The sequence below is a fragment of the Protopterus annectens genome, chromosome 4.part0, assembly GCF_019279795.1.
Source record: "Protopterus annectens isolate FY-2018-M chromosome 4.part0, PAN1.0, whole genome shotgun sequence".
NCBI lineage: Eukaryota > Metazoa > Chordata > Ceratodontiformes > Protopteridae > Protopterus > Protopterus annectens.
This window is the reverse complement of record NC_056733.1, coordinates 996,610,656-996,628,579: the sequence shown is the minus strand read 5'-3', so window position 1 is coordinate 996,628,579 and position 17,924 is coordinate 996,610,656. Positions and strand designations below refer to the sequence as shown.

The 17,924-nt window shown below is 41.8% G+C and overlaps 1 protein-coding gene across 1 annotated transcript; it reads right to left on the bottom strand.

The window, feature by feature from the left end:
* Positions 1 to 554: 554 nt before the first annotated feature.
* On the bottom strand, positions 555 to 1,148 carry LOC122800383 (putative ankyrin repeat protein RF_0922). Its single transcript, XM_044069832.1, has one exon. The coding sequence runs from the start codon at positions 1,146 to 1,148 to the stop codon at positions 555 to 557; it is 594 nt and encodes a 197-aa protein (XP_043925767.1).
* Positions 1,149 to 17,924: the final 16,776 nt, after the last annotated feature.

The window sequence follows — 17,924 nt, the reverse complement described above, 5'->3', positions numbered from 1 at the left end:
AAACAAGTCATGATATTCTATAAGATACTGTATTAATGAATTTCATTACATAGGTCTGGAATAGCTTGAACTTGCAGAAACTGTCCTGCTCCATGGCAGCATCTGCAGAGCACGCTTGATATTGCAGGCCTGCAGACAGTACCATATCTGCCATACAAGTAGACCAACATGTCCATTAATGTCAACTGCAGGAATTCCACCAACAGAGTGGACTTAGGAAAGAGAGAGAGAAAATGCATTTATGTTCTGGTGACTGAGATGTCCATCTGGGTTGTGGGCCATTTTCAATGATGGCATATGGAGAAAACTGAAACTACAATATATACAGATAAGAAGTTATAAACAAAATGCTAAAGCAGTACCTTGGCAGGTTTCACATGTGCACAAATACTGACAAAGGTTATACAGATACAAAGCGGTATATGATGTGAAGTAATGCTAGTGACACATCAACAACTCCAACATTTAGATGTATGCTACACTGCATGTTCATGAGGAAAAGAAACACTGCATATCCAATGCTAATCCAAGCTACAGACTCTTTATCTGATTTTTCATACTGCTTCCAGCACACTCTTTGTCTGATTGTCCATACTACTGTCAACATACTCTTTGATTGTCCATACCACTGTGGACACACTATTTGACTGATTGTTCATACTGATGTGGATACACTCTTTAACTGACTGTCCATACTGCAGTTGACACACTCTTTCTCTGATTGTCCATACTGCTGTGGACACACTCTTTGTCTGATTGTCCATACTGCTGTCAAAACACTTTTTATCTGATTTTCTATACTGCTGTTGACAGATTCTTTGTCTGATTGTCCATACTGCTGTTGACAGACTCTTTGACTGATTGTCCATACTGCTGTCGGCACACTCTTTGTCCGACTGTCCATACTGCTGTCGACCCATTCTTTGTCTGATTGACCATACTGCTATCGACACACTCTTTGTCTGATTGTCCATACTGCTGTTTGCGCACTCTTTATCTGGTTGTACATACTGCTGTGGACATACTCTTTGTCTGATTGTCCATACTGTTGTGGATGCACTCTTTGCTGATTGTCCATACTGCTGTGGACATACTCTTTGTCTGATTGTCCATACTGCTGTGGACATCATCTTTGTTTGATTGTCCATACTGCTGTTGGCACACTCTTTGTCTGATTGTCCATATTGCTATCAACACACTCTTTATCTGATTGTCCATACTGCTGTTGACACACTCCTTGTCTGATTGTCCATACTTCTGTTGACATATTCTTTGTCTGGTTGTCCATACTGCTGTTAACACACTCTTTGTCTGATTGTCCATACTGTTGTCTGCACACTCTTTTTCTGATTGTCCATACTGCTATTGACACACTCTTTGTCTGATTGTCCATACTGCTGTCAACACACTCTTTGTCTGATTGTCCATACTGCTGTTGACATACTCTTTGTCTGATTGTTCATAATGCTGTCTGCACACTCTTTGTCTGATTATCCATACTGCTGTCTGCACACTCTTTGTCTGATTGTCCATACACCTGTCGACACACTCTTTGTCTGATTGTACATACTGCTGTTAGCAGATTCTTTATCTGATTGTAGATACTGCTGTGGACACACTCTTTGTTTGTCCATACAGCTGTTGACACACTCTTGTCTGATTCTCCATGCTGCTGTGGACATACTCTTTGTCTGATTGTCCATACTGCTGTCAGCACACTCTTTGATTGTTCATACTGCTGTGGACACTCTTTTTGTCTGATTGTCCATACTGCTGTTGACACACTCTTTGTCTGATTGTCCATACTGCTATCAACACATTCTTTTTCTGAATGTCCGAATTGCTGTTGACACACTTTTTGACTGATTTTCCATACTGCTGTGGACATACTCATTGTCTGATTGTCCATACTACTGTCAGCACACCCTTTGTCTGATTGTCCATACTGCTGTCGACAATCTCTTTGTCTGATTGTCCATGCTGCTGTGGGCATACTATTTGTCTGATTGTCAATACTGCTGTGGGCATACTCTTTGTCTGATTGTCCATACTGCTGTTGACACACTCTTTGTATGATTGTCCATACTGCTGTAGATGCACTCTTTGTATGATTGTCCATACTGCTGTCAGCACACCCTTTGTCTGACTGTCCATACTGCTTTTGACACACTCTTTGCCTGGTTGTCCATACTGCTGTTGACACACTTTTGGTCTGATTGTCCATGCTGCTGTGGACATACTCTTGTCTGATTGCCCATACTCCTGTTGACACACTCTTCTCTGATTGTCCATACTGCTGTTGCTGTGAATAAATAGTCTGTAAACAAGTGTACTGTTTTACCATATGCATGCCTTTCATATTGTCTTTTACACATATAAACATAGCTTTTCCACTTTAGAAAACAGTCCCAATAATTTCTTCTAATATTTATATACCTTATCTGTGTGTGTGTGTGTGTGTGTGTGTGTGTGTGTGTGTGTGTGTGTGTGTGTGTGTGTGTGTGTGTGTGTGTGTGTGTGTGTGTGTGTGTGTGTGTGCATGGCTTTGATGGTGCATAATTCTTAAAGCAAATGATTATAAAAGATAAAGGAGAAACTCGTGTGTCAGAGCAAGAATTTTTGATGATGCAATATTGTTAGCAATGACCAGAACTACCAACTTATCTTTACTAGTTTATTAAACAGAGGTCCTTCACATTAATGTCTAGAGATACTTCCAAGTGTTTTTGTTTTGATTTGTTTAGTTTAGTTTTGTTTTTATGGCTCACTGGCTGGCAGTTTCTTAGTTTGTTTGATTTCACCCACCCTACCATATAAACCTACCTTTCATTCTAAAGTCACTTTAACTTTAGTTCAGCTGTAAATCACAAATGCAAGTGTTACTTTTAGGTTTCACAGACAATTATTTTGAAAAGCACTGTTACAGTAGAAGTGTGTTAGTTCCTGACTAGAGCAAAGTTTTATACACCACTATCATACCATTACATTCCCTGCACAACAGAGGTTGTGACACCCGTGCCCTGGCCCAGCAATCAAGGAGCCTCAATCCTCACCATTAACACCAGGGCATCTCATATATGAGGAAAGGATAACAAATACACACAGTAAAGTGCACTTTCCCTTAAGAGCACACAGAGATCATAGTCAGTCTGAGGCTGGTCGCTCCCTTGCTCTCCAGGTCCCCAATACAAATTCCCACTGGCACAGCTAGAGGGTCCAGATCTCAGCCTAGTGGGTAAGCTAAAACCTCTAGCACCCTCTCTGTCCAACCAGTGCTAAGTGGACCTGCCCAAGTAGATTGACACACACACACACACACACACACACACACACACACACACACACACACACACACACACACACACACACACACAGACACATATGCACTTTGAGATGAGTTTATACAACCACACAGACACTCCTGGGGAAGGCTGGCACAGGATCTCCAGCTGCCCCTTTTGCCTAGACTATATGGTAGTAATCACTGCCACCACCCAGCTAATATTTAGCAGCTACTTAAAGGCCCTTAAAAGGGTGTCCAATTATTACTGTGCAATATTATTATCCAATTAGTAGTATTACCCATGGCTAAAGCTATTAGAGTGGCTTCGTACAGTTTTACCAAAGGCATGCAAGTACTCTTAAGAGCTAAATTACCTCTACACAAATCAGCCACAGTTAAAATGTTTTAAAATATTTAATAATAAATAATTAAAACACAAGACAGTACTTTCTACTACACAGTGTTAGTCAAGTTTTCAGAGATCACACAGAAATACTTAAAATAATTCAGTAGTACAGTTCTGACATCACAGAAAAACACTTAGTCTAATCTTTCTAGTTCCTAGCTATTTCTAAAAGAAAATGCAAGTCTAAGATAACTTACATATGAACAAGACAGTGCTGTGAGTTGGATAGTCAAGACAGAAATGCTTAATGCCTTCTGATTCTGTTTGTTTAAATTGCTATTGCAGACCTTGTTCCCATTACATAATTTCTTTTGCACTTTTCTGGTGTTCCCAGGCTAACAGATACTACATAATCGTTCTCTTGCACCTGCAGGAAATTACATCAATAAAAGACATTTCACATGTAAACTCTAATAATTATTCCTTAAGTTAAAACAATAGGCAGAATGCCTTCATCTAGCCCATCCGGAGCTGAATTGTAAACATCAAAGTCAGTCATGAAATAATTTGAACTTCAAAGGACAAGCCAGAAATGCTTGTCTTAGCTTCCTTTACAGCAGAGGGCAATGTTGTTACATTGTTTTAAGTTCACATTTCACAGCATATTCTTTCATTTAAGAAAATGAGTCTATAGTTCAACATTCATATTTACAAATGATAGAATTATGTATAAAATCCTATCTGGCTAGGCTGGCAGCCTTCAAAGTTCTCCCCTCCCTGGAGAACTCAAGCTAGTTTTTCAAGTGACCCTTGAGAAACATCACTTGAGAGGGTCAGGTCTGTCTGAGTATACCTACCCCATTCCCTGTCTTGAGAGCCCATCTGCATTGGCATTGCTACTCCCACTGAGGTGCTGCACTGACATATCATATGCTTGCATCCCTAGGCTCCATCTTAGCAACTTGGCATTTTGCTGGCTGGCTCTGTTTAACCATATTAGGGGGTTGTGATCTGTCATAACAGTGAATTTCTTTCCATACAGATAAGGCTGAAGTTTCTGCAATGCACACACTATGGCTAGACATTCCTTTTCTACAGCTGCATAGCATTCCTTCCTGGGTTGGAGCCTATGACTGAGATAAACCACTGGGTGCTCTTCTCCCTCTGAAGAAATCTGGCTAAGTACAGCCCCCACCCCATTGTTTGAAGCATCCACCTGCACATCAAATTCTTTGTTGTAATCTGGACTGGCTAACACAGGGGATCCTCCCAAAGCTTCTTTAAGCTTAAGGAATGCCTGCTCACATGCTGAGGCCCACACTACCTTATCTGTCCCATTCTTCCTTGTCAGGTCTGTGAGTGGAGCAGCTATGGTACTATAACTGGGAATGAACTTTCTGTGGTACCCTACTGTCCCTAAAAATGCCCTCACCTGCTTTTTAGTAACAGGTGCAGGCCTTGCCTGAATGGTTTCCACTTTGGCAGGTTCTGGCCTTATCTTACCACTCCCCATTCTATGTGGAGACCTCTGCCATACCCACCTGACATTTGCTCAGCTTAATGGTCAACCTTGCCCTCTGTAGTCTGCCCAGCCCCTCCCTGACATGCTGAAGGTGCTTTGGTCAGGAATGGCTGTAGATGGCAATATCATCTAGGTAAACAAGGGCAAACCCTCCTGCTCCTGCTAGGACATTATCTACCAGCCTCTAGAAAGTTGCTGGGGCATTCTTCATTCCAAAGGGCATTTTTGGGAACTCATACAAGCCAAAAGCAGTCACAAAGGCTGACTTCTCTCTAGCACTGGGAGTCAAGGGCACCTGCCAGTAATCCTTGGTAAGATCAATGGTTGTAAGATACTTATCCCCACCCAGCTGCTCTAGGGCCTCATCTGTCCTTGGCATGGGGTAAGCATCCAACTCTGTGTGACTATTTAATTTTCTGTAGTCCACACAGAACCTGGTGCTGCCATCCTTCTTTGCCACCAGCACCACTGCAGGAGGCCCAGAGACTGCTGGACTCTTGAATTACACCTAGTTCCAACATCTCCTGTACCTCCTCCCTCAGAGTCTGCTTTACTCTCTCAGGCACTCTATAAGGGGGCCTGCCTAATAGGCCTTTGGGATCCTGTATCCACCTGGTGCTGCACCAGGTGAGTGCACCCTGGTTTCCCAGTGAACATGTCCCCAAATTCCTGCAACACTAACCAGATTTCTAAAACCTGGGTAGGAGAGAGCTGCTGGGACATTGCTACCCCATCCACTGAGGTGAGATCCCGGGCCTCACTGAGGAGATCAGTCCCCAGATCTCCTCCAGATTCCTCCTGCAATCCACTGTAAATGCTCCACACAAGGGTCTTCCTATCATGGCAAGGTTTCATCATGTTAACATGGTACAATTTGTGCCTCTGCAATCTGCCTAGCAGTTCCACCATGTAGTTAACATCACTTACCTTTCTTACCACCTTGTAGGGACCCTCCCAAGCTGCTTGCAGCTTGCAGTGTCTGACAGGAATGTGAATCATTACCTGCTGCCCCACAGCATACTCTCTAGCTCGAGCATTCCTGTCATACCACACCTTTTTCTGTTGGGCTTCTGCCAGGTTCTCCTGGGCCAAGCCCATGAGTTCCCTCAGCCTTGTCCTGAGGTTTAGGATGTATGCCACAACAGACTCCTTGTGAGACTCACACTCACCTTCCCACTCATCTCAAATTAAATCTAGAGGTCTTCTCACGCTATGCCCATACAAAAACTCAAAGGGTGGAAAACCTGTAGATTCCTGGGGAATCTCACTGTAAGCAAAAAACAGATGGGGCAAATATTTGTCCCAATCCCTCTTAAACTGATCTGCCAATGCCCATAGCATGGACTTGATTGTAGAGTTTAACCTCTCAACAAGACCATATATCTGGGGATGGTAGGGGGTGGTCTTCATGTGCTTCACCCCACAGTACTTTCACTGAGAAGCCAGCAGGTCTGACATGAAATTGGCACATCTGTCAGTCAGTATTTCTTTTGGGAAACCTACCCTGCTGAAAATTTCTAAGAAAGTATTTGACATATTCTCTGTCTCAATGGAGGACAAAGCCACCGCATCAGAGTATCATGTAGCATAATCCACTACCACTAGGATATACTTTTTCCCTGTGGAACTTGAGGTACTCAGAGGACCCACAACATCCATAGATACCCTCTGAAATGGCTTCTCAATCAGAGACAAAGGCATCAAAGAAGCTCTCACCTTGTCTCCTGCCTTGCCTACCTTTTGGCACTCCTCACAGGTCCTGCAGTACCCTGTTACATCTCTGAAAATTCCAGGCCAATAGAAGTTCTGCATAATATGCCTCTTTGTATGTTTTATGCCCATATGACCTGCAAAGGGAATATCATGGGCTATAGCTAGAAGTTCCAGATGGTAGGCTCTAGGCACTACCAACTGCTGTACTCTCTCACCTTCTAGCCCTCCCTCAGGGGATGACTCACTGTATAGTATCCCTTTGTCCCAGTATACAGATTCCCCCTTTCCTTGAGAATCAGGTGCCTCCCTAACTACCTGCCTCAGGCCTTGCAATGTAGAGTCTGAGAGCTGAGCCTGTCTCAACTCTCTCCTTGTAACCCTTCCCAGCTCCCCTTCCACAGGACGTCTGGCATCCTCTGACAGTGGTGCCTCACTGTCAGCCTGGGTACTACTACTCACCTCTACTTTGCAGTCACTCTGTCCAAGGGATCATCAGTACCCCCAAGCAGCTGTGGCTCACCTTCAGTCTCACTGCTACAGTACAGGGTAGCTCCCTTCCTGAAGTAACCACCTCACCAATTCTGGCTGCAGGTATGCAGTCTGTCTGGGTCTCCCACAGGCTAACAGACCCACATGTTTGTCTCCTAGCCTGACTGTGTGTAACTGCATAAGCACATGGTACTGTCTCATCCAAATCCTTCCCTATCAGGACATCTGCAGTATGGTATTTCGGTACCCCTGTTGTCTCAACACAACCTACTACTGGCATTTTGTCTTTCCTAATTACTGGCTCCCTCACCTTTTGTTCCCCACCTTGCCTCCATGGACACCTGTATGCCACATGGCCCCACTGGTTGCATTCAAAACATTTAACCCTAGCTCCTGGACGTGTACCTGGACTAGTGGCTTCCCCTGCTACTGGCAGATTCTGTTGGGGCAGTCTGTGCTGTGCCCATGGGTTCCTTTTAGACCCATGAGCAGTACGGAGGTCCCTTTCCTGTGCAGGGCTGCTCTGCTTGCCAGGTATAGGTCTCCCTTTTTCCCCAACTCATCTGAAGTAGCACATTGTCAATCAGTTAACCAGATCCTCATGTCCAGACAAATTTCTACAGCAGTATAATCAAAACATGCAATGACAGACATTTTAGATAAAACAGTTACAGCTTTACCATGAGGTAAGGGGGTCAGGAACTGTAACCAAAGCCCTTGGTCAAATTCATACTGTTTACATACTGTCTCAAACATATGAATGAAACTATCAAAATTATCCCCCTCTTTAAACTGCAAAAACAAAAATGAAAACTCCAGCAAAGCTAACGCCCACTGAGTGACCTCCCAAACTTCTTGTATCAGAGGCACATGGGATAGATGCAAATGAACCTTATGAACATCAGATGTTTCAGCTCAATGGCAATTCTGAATGCCCATGACTTGTTTTTTCATTTTGATGGACAATTTCAAGAAAATAAAGCCAAACCCCAGTAGCTATGGACATGCATATTTCAGCCTTGTTATGACCTCATCAGCACAGCACAAGCAGAGTACTTGACTAACCTTCAGAAACACAGGGCTGTTATACCCAGCTGATGTCCATTATCATTAGGGTCACTGCAAAAATATCCCAAACAACAAACTAAAACAATGAGTGAGAAGGTCACTTAAAAACCAATCAATAAAAACAAAAATGAAAACTCCAGCAAAGCTAGAATGTCCACTGAGTGACCTCCCAAGCCTCTTGTATCAGAGGCACATGGGGTATATGCAAATTAACCTTATGAACATCAGGTGTTTCACCTCAATGGCAATTGTGGAAAACATTTACTGACCTTTTCTGCTTCTGGGGTCCAGTTACTCCCTTCCCCATTACCTCCATGACTCTGGCAAAGAGTCAGCATCTCCTTCTCATGCTGCCTCTGCCTCTCTTGTTCCTCAGCTTCCAGACATAAGTTTCTCATTATTCTCAACCTGTAGACTCCTCCATATCTCAGCTGCTTCTGTTTCCAAATGCCTTGCCTCCAACTCATGTCTCTTTAGCTCCAGCTGGATTCTTAAGTCCACTGCAGAAAGGTTGAGCTGTCCATTCTCCAAGGGTATTATATCTCCACTGTCAGTCTGATTGTCCTCCTGGTTGCTGTTTCCTGATGCAGCTGTAACCAAGGCTGCAATCAGGTCCGCCTTAGTCAGGTTTCCATGCACCAGTCCCCTAGACTGGCAAAACTCTGCCAGCTTGCTCCTTGTCAGCTTTCCATACTCCTCTGTTGGCATGCTGCCTGCTCACCCTGACTAACTAAGCTAACAAAAGAAATAAAACAATTGTGATCTAAACTCTGAGTATTCACTGTGTGGCTGTTTGAGATTACAAAAACACCTTCAAAGCTCACTGTACATAAGCTACAGGATTTACTCTACCCACACCACTACAAGCCAATTAGTATTTGCCAACTAATTAATATGTGATGTGGATATCCCACTGCTGCCAAACACAAATGTGAGGATATCCAAACCACTGCCACCACAAATGTGATGCCCATGCCCTGGCCCAGCAATCAAGGAGCCTCAGTCCTCACCACTAACACCAGAGAGGGCATCTCATATATGAGGAAAGGATAACAAATACACACAGTAAAGTGCACTTTACCTTAAGAGCACACAAAGATCACAGTCAGTCTGGGGCTAGTTGCTCCCTTGCTCTCCAGGTCCCCAATATGACTCCCCACTGGCACATCTATAGGGCCCAGATCTCGGCCTAGTGGGTAAGCTAAAAGCTCTAGCACCCTCTCTGTCTAACCAGTGCTTCATGTCCCTGCCCAAGTAACTGACACACACACACACACACACACACACACACACACACACACACACACACACATGTGCACTTTGAGATAAGAGTTTATACAACCACACAGACACTCCTGGGGAAGGCTGGCACAGGTTCTCCAGCTGTGCCGCTTTTACCTAGACTATATGGTAGTAATCACTGCCACCACCCAGCTAATATTTATCAGCTACTCAAAGGCCCTTAAAAGGGTGCCCGATTACTACTGTGCAATATTATTATCTAATTGGTAGTATAACCCAGGGCTAAAGCTATTAGAGTGGCTTGTACAATTTTACCAAAGGCATGCAAGTACTTTAAAGAGCTTAATTTATCTCTACACATACCAGTGACAGTTAAAATGTTTTAAAATATTTAATAATAAATAATTAAAACCACAAGATAATACTTTCTACTACACAGTGCTAGTCAAGTTTTCAGAGATCACACAAAAATACTTAAAATAATTCAGTAGTACAGTTCTGACATCACAGAAAAAACACTTAGTCTAATATTTCTAATTCCTAGCTATTTCTAAAAGAAAACACAAGTCTAAGATAACTTACATATGAGCAAAACAGTGCTGTGAGTTAGATAGTCAAGACAGAAATGCTTAATGCCTTCTGATTCTGTTTAAATTGCTATTGCAGTCCTTGTTCCCATTACATCATTTCTTTTACACTTTCCTGGTGTTCCCAGGCTAACAGATACTATATAATTGTTATCTTGCACATGCAGAAATCTACATCAATAAAATACATTCCAAATGTAAACTCCAGTAATTATTCCTTAAGTTAAAACAATGGACAGGATGCCTTCATCTAGTCCATCCTGAGCCGAATTGTAAACATCAAAGAGAAATAATTTGAACTTCAAAGGACAAACAAGAAATGCTTGTCTTAGCTTTCTTTGCAGCAGAGGGCAATGCTGTTACATTGTTTTAAGTTCATATTTCACAGCATATTATTTAATTTAAGAAAACAAGTCTGTACTTCAACATTCATATTTACAAATGATAGAATTATGTATAAAATCCTATCTGGCTAGGCTGGCAGCCATCACAGAAGTAATCTCAAAGTATCTGTAGGTCTGACATAATGACACAGGGACTGCAGAAACTGAAAGGCTGAAATAAAGGATAGGCAGAATGCAGGCCATATTCAAAATAATTAATTTCTGGTCACTGAATCAGCATGCTGTGTTTAATACTGAAATATTATCAAGTTGGCTTTGTACCAGATTAGTGAAGTAATATGCATAGTGATGTGGTTTAAGTTTAATTAAGGTGTTCAGATAAGAAAATAAAATAGCTGTTTGTGCTTAAAAGGTTGGTCATTTAAGTGCCTTTAGGAAATATATATATTTAATAGACAAAGCATTTGTATGGAATTCTGTACCAAGTATTTGGGCAGTGGTGAAGAAATCCTTTTTTCCTGCTAGGAATCTGGTTTAGTAGCAGGGAATCATCAGTTACAAACTATGATACATTATGCCATAGACATCTGTGTTGAACATACATAAATATGAACAGTCATTTTTTTTTTTCATTTACCATTGAGGCTTTGTTCAGTTATACAGCATGGAGATGGACAGATGAACACTTTCCCTGGGATTCATGAAGCTCAGCGCAAGAATGGCATTAGGCTTGCACCAACCATGCAGCGTAGAGATGGCACAGTAGCGCCATATGCATATTAATGAAGGTGCGCTGCCGCCACATCCACGTGCATAGGAAACGTGCGCGAGTGCATGGGGCATATCCAAGTGCTGCACAGACGCGTGGACATGGCTGTTTACATGCAACCTAAAATGCTGAATAGTACAGCCTGCCTCTAATAGTAATCACACCTGTCAGTGTCCGTGGATACTGAAACATATGCAAAGCATGCAAGACAGTTTTGTGAACACAAAAATAATAAGCAAACACAAATGCACGTAGCTGAATATTGAGTCTCCATCCCTCAAACAAATGACATTTAAAACCCCGTGCCCATATTCTATTGTAGTGTCGATAGTTATACCAAGTGGAAGTGAAACGCATCGTGTTAGCACGCCGCCAATAGCTAAGGCTAGCCCAATGGTCAGGGTTACCACCTGTCCCACATTGTTAGGTACAGTCCCCATCTTGACAGTTGTCTCCATACCAAAACCATTATAAATGTAAAATATCCTGCGATCGTAGGACATAATTATGTCCCACATCTTATGTAATAGTCACATACAGTAGTTATTTCTGTATGTAAAATATCTACATGTTACAAGAAACAGAATAAGCAAGTAAATGAAACAGAAGAAGCAGCTAAACTGCTACAACAATAAGCTTACATTTAGGCATAAAACAAAAGTACTATCTGTTGTACTGACCATGGGTATGTGTTGCCCTGAAAAATCTGGTGTGTCCCGAATATATCCCATCCGGACCATATGAAAAGGTGGCAACCCTACCAATGGTCAGAGCATTCACACAATAACTGGCCAGCCCCTTAATCCCCCCTAAAGCCAGTGATCTTTGAAGGAAAGGTGGTGAATTACACCGAATGAATAATGACAATAATTAAGAGTAATAGACGTCTTTTACTTCAGAAAATAAGTATTAATACATATGCTCTGATTCTGTCAATGTTTCAAGTTAATAATACTAATATTTTAAAAGTGTCTGTGATTGTTCCTGATTTGTCCTTGCCTTGTCCCTGTTACTGTTGAAATTAGTCCCTGAATGGTTGAGAGGTCAGTACACATACGTACACCAACCAACTGTCACATTTGTTGCCAGTACTGTTGAATACCTGTAGTGAAGTCACATATCCTAGCTACCATCCATACGGAATGTAACACGGATGGTGTAGTGGTCAAACTGGTGACTAAGGTGTGTCTGTTTCTGGGTCCAAGCCATGCAAGGGCCACTAATTTCATGTGATGACCAGAATAATGTCCGTCGGATATAGGGAGGTAAAGCCAGCAGTGATGCGTGGCGGACATTCAACAGTATGGGAAATGTAAATAGGTATGTAGGTGCATATGTATGTGTATGTACAGACGGATATACATATATATATATATATATATATATATATATATATATATATATATATATATATATATATATATATATATATATATATATATATATATATATATATATATATATATATGAAAATGGTCACAATAAAGCAGTCATAACGAATGCGAAGGGAAACACCAGCAGAACCACCCCACCCCGTATTATGTACTGCTGACATATCAAGCTGGTCAGAGGTGGGCAAACCCCTGCATCTGTAAACACAGGTAGAATGGTAACATTGGGACTAACTCTGTCCATGTGCTAATTCTGACTTTCAAATGGGTACAGGGCTGTTACGGTCTCAAGTGGAACAAGCCTAAACCCTGATGACCACATGAACACCCTGACAATCAAACACACATATGTGCCAGGACTATAAGCTTTGGAGTTCTGAATATCCTCTGAGTGAGTAAACATGCAGAACGGGTCCAGAGCAGTAGGGGTTGGGATGGTGGCTTAATGGCTAAGGTGTTTGTCTTACAAACACAACATGCAGGGTTTGAGTCTCACGAGGGATAATTGGCTAGGCTTAAAATGGCTCACAAGGGCAATTAGCTTAGTACTAAACTATGAACCTATGAACCTATGGGAATAGGGAATGGCGCATCTGTAGTACTGCGGTTTTCCCAGCAGGAGAATGGATGCCTGCTGTGTAAGTGAAGTGTTGAGGCATGTGTTCGGGTAACTATGAACCATGGGTATAAATATAAATGAAGCAAAACACCAATAGTGTAGTGGTTAGAGCATCCGCCTAACGTAAAGGCATTCCTGGTTCAAGTTCGACTATAGCACATATCATTTTGCTTGTGGAATGAATGTTGCTGTTCTGTAAAGCCAACATTTAAACATGTAAAGGTGAAAGTGTGTTTTGCATGTGGCCATTAACCAGATTCCTTCAATCAAAGTTGTACTGTCATAATGAATAAGGCACACGTAAGCACAAATAAGCGGCAGTAAACATATATAACTCGCAGTAAGCACTGGCGAGTGGACCTGCACGGGTGTAAGTAGCTCCCAGCATAGGAAATGTATGTTTTTATGTACAGATGTAATTTTTATATATATATATATATATATATATATATATATATATATATATATATATATATATATATATATATATATACGCACACACACACATATATATGTGTGTGTGTGTGTGTGTATAGATATATATCCACAGACATGAAATACATAAAAATACACACACACACATATATATATATATATATATATATATATATATATATATATGAAGAATGAACACCGTAAGAATAAAGCATACACAAGGGTTGCGAAGGGAATCAAAAGCAACTAAGGTATTTTATAGTGCTTGCAGCGTATGTCAGATAAAGTTGCCCAAGAGTGAGCAGAGCACCGCTATTCATACCACAGGCAGGGTTCTACCAGTGGGCATAACATCATTGAATTGCTACTTCTACATTACACACAGATGGAAAGTAGTCCATGTTGGGACCACCTACACTTGTAAACTGCAAATGGCCGTAAGCCATAACACCAGGAAAGGCACATATGTGTAAATATAAATGGCGAGAGACCCAGTGAATACACGAGGTGGGACAAAATGTGTGCAGAGCCCCAAATGCTCTGGAGAGGGCAATGTGTAAAGGTGTGTCATTGGTGCGATATCAAGTGGATAATGGCTATTACACGTGGAAACTCAATACGAGTGGGGTGGAGGAACTATGGGTCTGCGATTATGGATCCAGGAGTGCCAGGGTTGGTTGGGCCGGTTCCAATGGACTGCCACGTGTAGGTCAGCTAGCATGTAATAGGTATATATGTGTACGCACATGCAGACAACAATATGTTGAAGTACATTCTCTGTAACACATGCACTCCATTTATTGACATAAATAATATGAATGTGCACAGACAAACAAAGACAGTAGTTGGAATAATAGGCTGTGCAGATGAGGAATAGGTCAAATGACACTGTATCACATCCCAATTACCATCGGTAGTCCGTACATGAACATATTGCGACATCTGTCCGCTGTATAACGTGCTAAATACCGATTACAAGATAACCGGAGTGAAGTGTCGGTGTCATAATGACTAAGGCAATAGTATGCTGGTGAAGCAGATATAAAACCCAATACGCATGTGTAAGTGTGTATGAGCGGGAAATGTATTGGTCAACGGACACACAGATGAATATATATTCATATATATATATATATATATATATATATATATATATATATATATATATATATATGTATATATATATATATACATACACATATATATATATACACACACAAAATATATATATATATATATATATATATATATATATATATATATATATATATATATATATATATATATATATATATATATATATTACTGTAAATATACACATGTACCTACCTAGGTTACGTTACATCAATTACAGGTAACATATGTTCAGACCTGGCATATGTTAGTGGGAGGTCCAATAAACAAATATCTACCTTCCACACCCCCCCAGCTAGGCCGGTGAGACATACAGATACACAATAAAGGTAAATACACCACTGCTTTCCAGACCACCGGCAGGAAACTACCAGTAGGAGAGATCTGCAAGGTCTACACTTTAAACATGGAACATGGGGTCCCTTGTGGGACACTAAAAATTCACCTTGTAGGCAAACCTGTGATGATTGACGTGACCAGGATGTAGCTGTACACTGAACAGTAGGTTGTGCAAGTCTGATAACACATTGGTTGACAAAACGTACGACATGTGTCCCAACACGGGGAGAGTGGGCAGTGTGTAGGGGTGTGTTCATACCTCAGCTGTGCTCACAGTAAGGATGAGTGCGGTAGAGGGGTGTCAGGTAGGGGAATCATGGGTATGCAATCATCAGCCTAAGTGTGCAGGTATTGGTTGGCAGAGATGTATTAGACCCACTCCGTGGAAGTAATTAATATTCCTATGTGGGTATAGCAGATCCACATACCTTCCAAACTTTATGAGCACATCTACTGGATAGTCCGTAAACCATTGGGGGCACACATAGGGACTATATCAATGAACTGTACCCGATTATCATGGATGTCCGTGATTATGAATTAGAATCTAACACAGTCCCAACTAAACCCTTCTTGAACTAGTGATATTAGGTGGACAGGTGGCAGAATACATGTAATGAATAATGACAACATGTATGAGTCATAAACAGCATGTACCTCAACAAATGTGTATGAATACATATGCTCTGGGACTGTCAATGTGTCAGGTTAATAGTACCAATAATCTAAATGTGTCCCTGAGGGTGTTATGCAGTGTCCTTGATTCAGTGTTTATTCTCCCCCATTCATATGTGAGGTCTGCTAGTGACGGAAAGTGCATATTCCACTGACTATCTTAGGTAGATGATAGCATAATAGGTTGGGGTTACCACCTGTTCACCTTTGCGAGGGACACTCCTCTTTGGGAAGCATAGCCTGTGATTTAGGGCAAAGAATACATATATTGTCTGTAGTAGTTGCATAAAATGATTATGTTGCATCTGAAACACCTAGATGTTATAGGAAACAGTATTAGCAACTATAATGCTACAAGAATAACCATTTATTTAGGCACAATTGTGAAGTAGTCTATTTTCTACTGGCTGTGGGTATGTATTTCCCTGCCAAATCCGACATCTCTATATATAGGTCCTATAGGGCTGCCACCTTTCCAAATGGCCAAAGTGGGACCTGCTCCATAGAAATGTCAGACGTACCAGGTCAAAACATACCTACAGCCGTGCATAGTACAGAACTATATGTGTTTCCACAAATAAAAGCTTTGTCTAGTAGCAGTCCAGTTGCTTATGCTACTTCACATAACATATAGAAGTGTCATATATACAATGACTGTTACATGCAACTATTAGAGAAACGTAGAATATAATATTGTCCTGTAATCAGGACATTTATTATGTCTTGATTATTTTCGCATGACACATCTGCCTAAGGAGGGACTGTCCCATGCAAAGTGTGACAAGTGTTAATCCCAAAGTCCCACCTCGGCCAAATTAAAAGGTGACAAACCTAAAATAGGTATGTGGTAGCATGACTCGGCAGATGGATGTGGGTCCCAAAACACATTTACTTGTCTGCATTGCAGAGTATCGGTTCCCATATATCAGCCAGATGGGAGCAGATTGTATGAGGAACATGCATATAATATGATTAACTCACTAGACAGGCAGCCGATTCCCTACAGTCGAGCGCCATGCCGTCGCCTAATGGTCAGCCATACCTGATACTGTAGTCATGTAGTCCAATGTAATAGGCATCACAAGGGATCGCGCCCACCCAGCGTGAGTGACACATGCAAGCACCAATGTCGGTGCATGTGCAAGTGAGGGAGCGAGCAGGTGTAAGCGTGTTTGGCTACCAGTATGCAAGTATTGCACTGGTAAAGAAATGTGGAAGCTAACCAAGTGTAACAAGCTGTAACCAGAGGTCAGCAGTGCTTAATAGCATGCAAACCCATGCACAACTGCTCACAACTGCTTCAATGTGCCTTACTCCCTCCGCATCCAATGGGCTTGTTCTAGCCGCAAACAAATAACCGTCCTTTGCAAGTGTTGGTAGCAACACCCTACGCACACAGCTAATGTGAATTACCAGTCCACCATGGCAAATATGCAGACAATAGACAGTACCACACACACACCATACAGCACAGTCATCCAACAGTATAGCAATGTACTGGCAGATATGTCCAGACCACTGGTGTTTTCAGATCTGGCCGTCTTGTGTTTACGTGTGTGAGCATGCCCAGTATGACCATTCCGCATGTTGTCGACTGACATTGCTGTCATACCTTCATGTGTTTGAGCATACCTAGTATGGCCAACTGTATCGCATGTGTTACCTGTCCAGGTAGTCTGTACTGTGGTGCCAACCTCTGTGTTGTACACTGACAGATGGCATGGTGTGTCTGCAGGGTATCCATTTGTCATGTGGCATTGACTGTTACTACATTTCTGCACAGCGTGGAGGGACATCCGACTGTATCCACATTCCTACACAGCACCAGGGGGCACACCTGACTGTTGCTATATGTGTCCGTTGGAAGGGGGGCAAACCTGACACTTGTGCACTTTAGCTACTACTGTACTGGTATGTCAGGTACTCCATCTCAGTGTGTAGACCTACCTATTGTTCTGGTTAGAGGCA